The 8,985-nt window shown below is 52.5% G+C and overlaps 1 protein-coding gene across 1 annotated transcript in view; it reads right to left on the bottom strand.

Annotated features, from left to right (window-relative positions):
- Window positions 1-3,777: 3,777 nt before the first annotated feature.
- The window catches only part of NRROS (negative regulator of reactive oxygen species), a 16,311-nt gene continuing 11,103 nt past the window's right edge, over window positions 3,778-8,985 (bottom strand). The window contains exons 2-3 of the mRNA XM_017892215.1: window positions 6,749-6,869; window positions 3,778-6,028 (exon numbers count right to left, since the gene is read on the bottom strand). Coding sequence (XP_017747704.1) covers window positions 4,058-6,028; window positions 6,749-6,869 — 2,092 coding nt within the window. The 3' untranslated portion in view covers window positions 3,778-4,057. The remainder of the gene's footprint in view (window positions 6,029-6,748; window positions 6,870-8,985) is intronic.

Here is an 8,985-nt window from a genome sequence, read left to right as displayed (position 1 = left end):
AGGAAGGAAGGAAGGAAGGAAGGAAGGAAAAAAAGAAGGAAAGAAAGAATCAATTGAAATTGATCCCTAACTTAAATGCCTCTAGAAAAACCTTCAGCTTTTGTTTTATGACTGGATTTCCAAAATCTAAGTTACTGTTACTCATGTTCACAGACCAGTCTCTGACATGATTTATCTGTGATTCTGAATATTCTCCTGTCTGAATATTCTGGCATGTGGCAATTGGGGATGGCCCCCTACTTCCCACCCACTGAGGAAGAACCATGTGGTGCCCCACCTGGCTGAATGGGAGCTCTTAGGCAGACCACCATTCTGGCCCCACTGGAGAACGCTGGTAGCAGGCTTTGTGAGTCCTTCCCTTGCCAGTACGCTGTCCTATGGGTCCAGGTCGGAGTGGGAGAAGCAGGGAAAGGGGACAGAATTTGCTGGGGGAACCATGGCTGAGGACTGGAGGCAGAAAGCACCTTAGCTATGTAACTTTCCACACTGAGAGAAACCTAGAAAATCATCCTTTTTTTTTTTTTTTTTTTTGAGACGGAATTTCGTCTTGTCGACCTGGCTGAACTGCAGTGGCACCATCTCGGCTCACTGCAACCTCCGCCTCCCAGGTTCAAGCGATTCTCCTGCCTCAGACTCCCAAGTAGCTGGGATTACAGGCATTCACCACCACACCCAGCTAATTTTTGTGTTTTTAGCAGAGAAGGGGTTTCGTCATGTTGACCAGGCTGGTTTCGAACTCCTGACCTCAGGTGATCCACCCCCCTCAGCCTCCCAAAGTGCTGGTATTATAGGCGTGAGCCACTGCGCCCAGCAGGAAATCACCTTTGGATTCTTGTGATGGAAAACACTAGGAAGGAAAGCCCACAGCCTTCTAAAGTCACAGTCACAGGCAGGGCTGGAGCTCAATTTGCCATCCTCCCGGGCTGGATCCCAAGAACGGAAAGAGTGGTCAGCTACATGGTGTGACTTGAGGGGCTTCAAAAGGCCTGCTGAACCCCAAACGATCTCCCCCACTGGCCTGAGATTCTGTCTGAAGTTTCCATCATTTGAGTCATTTCTTTGTGCTAAGAATTTCTTTCCAGAAGTTGCCTGCTAAAATGTACATGCTGGCTGGGCGCGGTGGCTCACACTTGTAATCCCAACACTTTGGGAGGCCATGGTGGGCGGATCACCCTGAGGCCAGGAGTTCAAGACCAGCCTGGCCAACATGGTGAAACCCCATCTCTACTAAAAATACAAAAATTAGCCGGGCGTGGTGGCGGGCGCCTGTAGTCCCAGCTATTCAGGAGGCTGAGGCAGGAGAATCGCTTGAACCTGGGAGGCAGAGGTTGCAGTGAGCAGAGATCATGCCACTGCACTCCAGCCTGCGTGACAAAGCGAGACTCAGGCTAAGAAATAAATAAATGAATACAATGTACATGCAGCCATAGAAGGATATGGGACTTACTTTTCAATTCATTTTGTTTGCTCAACATCTTACTTCCCTTCTTAGGTTTCAAGAGCTCTGCCCCCTCATGAGAATTTGGAGGACGTGGAGCCTATCTTCTGCCATAGACACCTCGCCAAGAGGTACAGCATGGCTGTGCCGGTCCTTCTTGTACTCAAGGCAGGGGCGCATGACCCAAGGTCAGGAGCTGGTGACACAGCAGAATTTAGGGAGCATTTATGTCAGCAGCGGGTGGCAGGGGTGGCTGCAGCCATGCTCCCACAGTCACTGCTTATGGCATGATTTGGGTTGAAGTCAGGAGTTCGAGACAAGCAGGTCCCAATTGCTACGCGGCATCTTCTGTTCCTGCCTATTTTCCAAGCCTGTTCCTCAGCCTTCCCGAGAGTCCAGAGCTTACCAATATTCTCTTACTAAATGCATAAGCTGCTTAAATCAGACAGAACCGTCTTCAGCTGCATGAGACAAGAACGCTGATTGATACAAGAGGGGACACATTGACTCAAGAGAAGCGGTCAGTGCACCAGCCACAGGTAGGTGCATTTGTCTAATTTAACTAGTTGTCACCTTAGGAAACAGCAGGACCCCAGGGAGGGTTTTTGTTGATGGGGAGAGGAAATCAGGAGAGTCTGGTCTGATGTTGCATTGGCTGATGGGACTTGCCCGGAAGGCTTCAAGGTAACCTGAGAGGCATCGCCGGCACCAGGCTGGGCGCAGTGGAGGAGGGAAAGGTGGGGTCATGATAAGGGTCAAGCCTAACAGGGCCTGCCGCTAATGCTGTTGAATGTGGGGCCTGAGACGGCCTTGTTCAAACCTCCGTAGAGCCTCCAAGGGAAGTTTCTGCTTTGTCGAAGGAAGATCACTGATTTTATCTCTTTGATTTGCCTAAACATTTCTGCTGACAGTCTGCATGGTAATAGCAGTTTGTGGGATTTCTAGCCTCTCTTCCTCCCCATCCCTCCCGTTGCGTTTAATTCCTTTATGATTTAGTAAGCAGGGATTAAAAACTTTGAGGACAGTGTAAATTCTAAACGACCCAAGGACGGGGCCATGTCTGTTATCTTTTCTCTCAGAGAGGAGCACGAACATTGTCATTGAATAGAGGGAGAAGGGAAGCTGAGAATCTAGTGAATACAGATACTGAACATCTGCTAAGAAGTTGTAAGCAATTTTTTTGTGAAGAGTTAGGAGGGTTCACAAGCGAGCAGAATTCATTCCTTTCTGCATTCCTCTTTACTTCCCTTCAGAACGAGGACTGTCTCTGGCTTACTGACTGGATAAAGTCGGGGCCAGTTATTACTCTCTTAGTTTCTCCACAGAAGAGTCATGTCTATCTGCCAGAGACTCTGGGTATGAAGCCAGGGCACCTGGAGAGGACCCAGCTAAAGGTCCATTAATTAATTAATTAATTAATTAATTTACTTATTTATTTATTTTTGAGACAGAGTCTCGCTCCATCGCCCAGGCTGGAGTGCAGTGGTGTGATCTCAGTTCACTGCAACCTCTGCCTCCTGGGTTCAAGCAATTCTCCTGTCTCAGCTTCCCGAGTAGATGGGATTACAGGCACAGACCACCACACCCGGCTAATTTTTGTGTTTGTAATAGAGACGGGGTTTCACCACGTTGGCCAAGCTGGTCTCGAACTCCTGACCTCAGATGATCCACCCACCTCCGCCTCCCAAAGTGCTAGGATCACAGGCCTGTTCTGATGGCAGTGGCCGGTCACACAGCAGGTGAGAGGCCACAGCTTAGGATCTTACGATCTTACTTCAGACCCTCCGGCTGTGCTTTGAAATTCTTTGTTGCTGTTGTTGTTTTTGTTGTGCTATGGAATCCTTGCCTTGCTGCATCCCCAGGGCACTGACTCACCGTCTCCAGCACACGCTCTTGGAATTTTTTCCTGTAGGTTGCATTGAATTGCAACCCTTTCGGCTCTGTGGAAGTCACCAAGGGGAGGACATTAAAAAATAATCCAGGCCGGGCGCTTTGGCTCAAGCCTGTAATCCCAGCACTTTGGGAGGCCGAGACGGGCGGATCACGAGGTCAGGAGATTGAGACCATCCTGGCTAACACAGTGAAACCCCGTCTCTACTAAAAAATACAAAAAACTAGCCGGGCGAGGTGGCGGGCGCCTGTAGTCCCAGCTACTCGGGAGGCTGAGGCAGGAGAATGGCGTAAACCCGGGAGATGGAGCTTGCAGTGAGCTGAGATCCGGCCACTGCACTCCAGCCTGGGCGACAGAGCGAGACTCCGTCTCAAAAAAAAAAAAATAATAATAATAATAATCCAAGGGAAACCACAAAGGAACATTAAACAAATACACACAAGCTGCATTTAATTTAAAAAATATTTATGAGACACGTTACCTTTTATTTCTATAAAATGTCACCTAATAAATATTTTACCACGATAATAAGGATGAATTATAATGATGGAAAAAGAACTTGGGCGGGGGGCGGGGGGTGGAGATGAGGAATGGAAACATTTTAAATTTTAATTGAAACTTCAATTCGTCAGACTTGGCCTCTGCATCACATCTTGAAAGCCAGCAGAGAAAAGAGAAAACGTCCTGTTGTGTGCAGACCAAGTTCCGAGTCTTGGCACCCAGGCAGGTCAGTAAACAGAGGACCAGCGGCAGCGGCTCTTGATCACCCAAAGCAGAGGCTTCTTAAAAGTGAGGACGATGAGGGTGCAGGCCACCAGCAGGGTGAGGCAGCTGGGGAGGATGAGCACGAGGTAGAGCAGGCCCAGGTCCAGCCGCTCCCACTTACAGTCCTGAGGCACACCCCCGGGCAGCTCCGCCAGGCGGATGATCTTGGAGGAGAGGTTACAAGTGACCGTGGCCCAGTCGGCCACCGTCCGCCCATGCTGCAGGGCCCCCCAGCCGTCCACCCCACAGCAGTCATACGGATTCTGACTGAGGTAGATGGTCCGCAGACCTCTCGCGAGTTGCTCAGACACAGCCTTCTGGGGAAGGGCTGTGAGCGAGTTTCTACGGAGATCCAGGGTCTCCAGGGCCAGGCTGCCCCCAAACCTTGGGAAGGTGGTCAAGCAATTTCCCGACAGGTCTAAGTCCCTCAGATTCCCAAACCCAGAGAAGTCCAATGCCATAAAGTTGGAGTGGAGGCCCATGTTCCTGAGAGACAGGACCTGTAACATGGGGGCAACATCCCGGAGTGGGGCGAGGCTCCCATTCAGAACCCCCCAATTGCTTGAGAGGTCTAAGTAGGTGAGGGAGGTCCCTTGGAAAGGGCAGTCTGGCAATGCACCCAGCCCACAGCCCTCCAGAGAGAGGCTCCTTAAAGATGCCATATTCCTGAAATCCACACAGCTAGGGGGGCCCACCCGGTCCGAGGCAGCTGGCAGGGGACAAAGTGAGATCTGATTGTGGCTCATGTCAAGTGTAGTGATGTTCCTGGCATTGGCGAAGAGGCCAGGGGGGACGCCCAGGAGCTGGTTGGAGCTCAGGTTGAACAAGCGCAGGCTGCCCAGGCAGCTGGCGAGCCCTGGAGTCAGGTGCAGCTCCGACAGCTGGTTGTGGCTCAGGTCCAGCTCGGTGAGCGCTCCAGGGGGCTCGTGCTCCCGAATGTGAAGCGTCATCAGGCAGTTCTGGTTGAGGTTCAGGTGGGAGAGGGAAGGCATTTTCCTCAGGAAGCCATCTGGCAGGTACTGGAACTGGTTCTGGCTCATGTCCAGGAAGCGGAGATCTGCGAGGTCGCTGGAGGAAAATTCTTCCCAGAGGTTGACAGTGGTGATGTTGGTCACATTGCCGTCCACAAGGAGGAACTGGGCCACCATCTCCCTTGGCGACGAGGTGTTGTACAGGTCCCTGTAGAAGCCCATGTTGTTGTCACGCAGCAGGAGGGTATGCAACTTGCTGTACTGGGGCAGCAACGGGAAAAACAACAGCTGGTTGTGAGACAGGTCCAGCGTCTCCAGCTCAAACGCAGCCTCTCCCCCGGCGGCGAGGAACCACTCCAGGACATTGTAGCTGACGTTGAGGGACTGCAGCTGTGTGAGCCCAAAGTCCACAATGCAGGGGAGGTTGTTGTAGGCCAGGTTGAGGTGTCTCAGCTCAGTCAGGCCGTCAAAAGCACCTCCCTCAATCTCAAAGATGTAGTTCCTCTGCAAATCCAGCTCCCGGAGACGCTCCAGGCCCTCGAAGACGGAGTCATCCAGCCGCATGATGGTGTTCCTCGCCAGGGACAGGGACTGCAGCGAGGAGAGGTTCTGGAGCATGAGGGCCGCCATGTCCTCCGTCAGGGAGTTTCCTGACAAGTCCAGCCTCTGCAGGCCTGGCAGGGTGTGGAGTGCCGCTGCCGTCTCTTTGTAGTTCTCTGAAAGGCAGTTGTCCCCCAGGACCAGGCTACGCAGGTGGCCTTGCTCCTGGAAGGCGCCGCGGCCGATGCGTTCCAGGTGGCAGCTGTGCAGGCTGAGGCTCTCCAGGAGAGGGTAAGGCTGGAGGGAGTGATTCCACAGGGCCTTGAGAGGGTTGGCATCCAGGATGAGCGTCCGGGCGTGGGGCGGGAGGCTGCTGGGCACCGAAGCAAGGCTCTGCCCTCGGCAGTCAGTGTCTCCATCCACCTGCGGCCAAAACCACACTGGTCAGCAGGGAGGAGGCCCAGAGGCAGGCATTTATGCACAGAAACTTAGTTCACTTATCAGACTGTCCCTGCAACCACCGGGGATGGCTCCAGGGATGTTCACTTTCAAAGTAGGATAGAAAAGGCCAGGAACAGTGGCTCGTGCCCGTAATCCCAGCACTTTGGGAGGCCGAGGCGGGTGGATCCCTTGAGGTCAGGAGTTCCAAACCAGCCTGGCCAACATGGTGAAATCCTGTCTCTACAGAAAATACAAAAAACTAGCCAGGCATGGTGGCGGACACCTGTAATCCCAGCTACTTGGGAGGCTGAGGCAGAGAATTGCTAGAACCCGGGAGGCGGAGCTTGCAGTGAGCTGAGATCGTGCCATTGCACTCCAGCCTGAGCGACAGAGTGAGACTCCATCTCAAAAAAAAAAAAAATAAAAGGACTTGAGAGCTTTCACCATCCTGAATTGTACAGGGAAGTAAAGTGGGACTGCAGTGGAGAAGTGAAGAGCCAGGGGCAGTGCTGGGACTGGAGCCAGGGCTCTGAATACCCAGCTCAGTGCTTTTGCTGAACAGGGCTCTACTCTGATTGTGCTGGGCAGGCACAGAGTGATTCAGGCCCCTTCCTGATGGACAATCCGTCAGCTTTTTCTGAATGGACCAAGCTTTGTCAGGACAGGAGCAACCGACAGATCAGGGTTCAAGGGAAAACTCACCAACTTACAGCCCCGTTGGGAAGCTGCTGTGGCCGTTACACTTCTGTTCCTCCAGTCCACTGTCAAGAAGTGAAAACCCAGGCACAGCCAAAGGGGCAGCAACTCCATCTCAAGGGCAGCCCTGTGGACAGAGAGCAGGGAAGAAGCAAGTCAGAGAAGGACATCCCAGAGGGCTTTTGTATTCTCGGGAGAAGGAGCCAGTTCCAATTCTACGTGGTCTTGGAGCTCGATGGAGCTCACAGCGCCACAGAGGTGCAGCCCACAGGTTACTCAAATACCTCCATTTAGCCAAGACTTCCAGCCTTTCACTGAAACTGTTGACAAGAACTCAATTTCATTTTGCCTCTACCCTTTGATGGACGGGTGGCTGAACACTAAACTTCACTGAGTCCAGCACAGAAGGGAGAAGCATAAGGCTTGAGTAACCAGGCCTCCCGTCACCTGGAGTTTCCCATATTTCGTAATTCTGCTGAAGTGTTCCTGCCTCCAGCTCCGATCGGCCTGATGCATCCCATGAGCTCAGTAAGTCCTTGCTGAGTGAATGAATGAACAATCGGAGAGTGGACTGAGACTGGAAACGGATTGGAGCCTCTGTCCCACAGAGTTACTACTCAGCTGCTAATGTGAGGCTGACCTCTTCGGTTAACTCATTTCACTATGACCCTTTGGAAAAAGAGGTTTGATGTTTTGCCTGGACAGGGGGAAAAATGGAGAAGAAAACTTTGGATAGAATAAAGATGGTTAACGAAACGAGGTTGCCAGCCCTCTTGTCTGGCCGGTGCACACAGAACAGCGGTAATGAGGAGGCTTGAAGGTACACACACACCAGCAGAGATTCAGAACTAAGAGGAGCCAAAAAGGAAACGCAGTATACTCATCACATTTGCCAGGTGAACAAAGGCCCAGAGACACTACTGGAGGTTGTGGATGGCCTTAGCGGCAGCTCCCCGAGCTCCCCGAGCTCTGACGAGTGAGCAGGGCAGAGGCTGCACTCACTGCTGCCCTGCTGGGGACCTGACGCCTGGTGCATGCCCCCAGCTCTGCATTCTGCATACCCAGCAGCAAGAGCCAGCCCCAGCATTCCGTCTGCCCCCTTCCTTGACACCCACCCGAGGCCCAGTGTCTGCCCTCCCATCTTCTCCTGGGCCAGCGGCACCAGCTCACCCCACCTGCTCGCTCCAGCCACTCAGGGGCCTCCTCTTTCCTTTCTTCACATGCATGTAGGGATTCTGAAGGCTCATTTTACCTTCTTGATCAGATTTGAATGCCCACCAGTGCAAACAGACTAACTGAAGAGCTAAATGAAACGGGTAAGCCAGCTTTCACTTCAGGCCAGGCCAACTCCCCTTACTACAGAGAGAACCTCCAATGCGGAATTCACCAGAACTTGCCAGACACTGGGAATCCCCTTCCAGACCCACTTCTGCCTCTGCACCCACACAGCCTCTGCACCCACACTGCACCCTGTGGCCGGCACAGGGGAGAGAGGGCAAAAGCAGAGCTGCCAGCACCCTTCCCCGCCCCCACGCCCCCGAAACCTGGGATCACCATCACTGCCCACCATGAGATGAGGTTGCACAGTTTCAGATTTAGTAAATTACAAGGCATCATTTCAATGCTAGATACATCCTTATACCAACAAATTGTCTATCTGACATTCAAATTTCACTGGGCATCCTGAATTTTACTGAGGGAGATGGGGAGATAAGAACCCTCCCTTCCTCCCTGCCCGCCTCTGTCAGGTGTAGGCTGGCACCCACTGCTGTGACTCCAATCTTTCTAGAACAGCCAGCCCTGTATATTGAAGAACTGAATCTAGATGTGTAAGGGGCAAGACTGCAGGTCCTTCAGTGAGGAGGTAACCTTCAGACTGGAAGGCAAGACAGGCCTCGTGTCACACTCAGCAACGGCATTTTAATTTATGGATCATCTAGAATTTTGCAAGTTTAAAATATATCCTCTCCTGGCCGGGCGCGGTGGCTCAAGCCTGTAATCCCAGCACTTTGGGAGGCCGAGGCGGGCAGATCACGAGGTCAGGAGATCGAGACCATCCTGGCTAACACGGTGAAACCCCGTCTCTACTAAAAAAATACAAAAAAATTAGCCGGGTGAGGTGGTGGGCACCTGTAGTCCCAGCTATTCTGGAGGCTGAGGCAGGAGAATGGCGTAAACCCGGGAGGCGGAGCTTGCAGTGAGCTGAGATCCGGCCACTGCACTCCAGCCTGGGCCACAGAGCA

Source organism: Rhinopithecus bieti, unplaced genomic scaffold (genome assembly GCF_001698545.2).
Source record: "Rhinopithecus bieti isolate Rb0 unplaced genomic scaffold, ASM169854v2 scaffold_21777, whole genome shotgun sequence".
Taxonomy (NCBI): Eukaryota; Metazoa; Chordata; class Mammalia; order Primates; family Cercopithecidae; genus Rhinopithecus; species Rhinopithecus bieti.
This window is presented reverse-complemented; position numbering and strand designations above follow the sequence as displayed.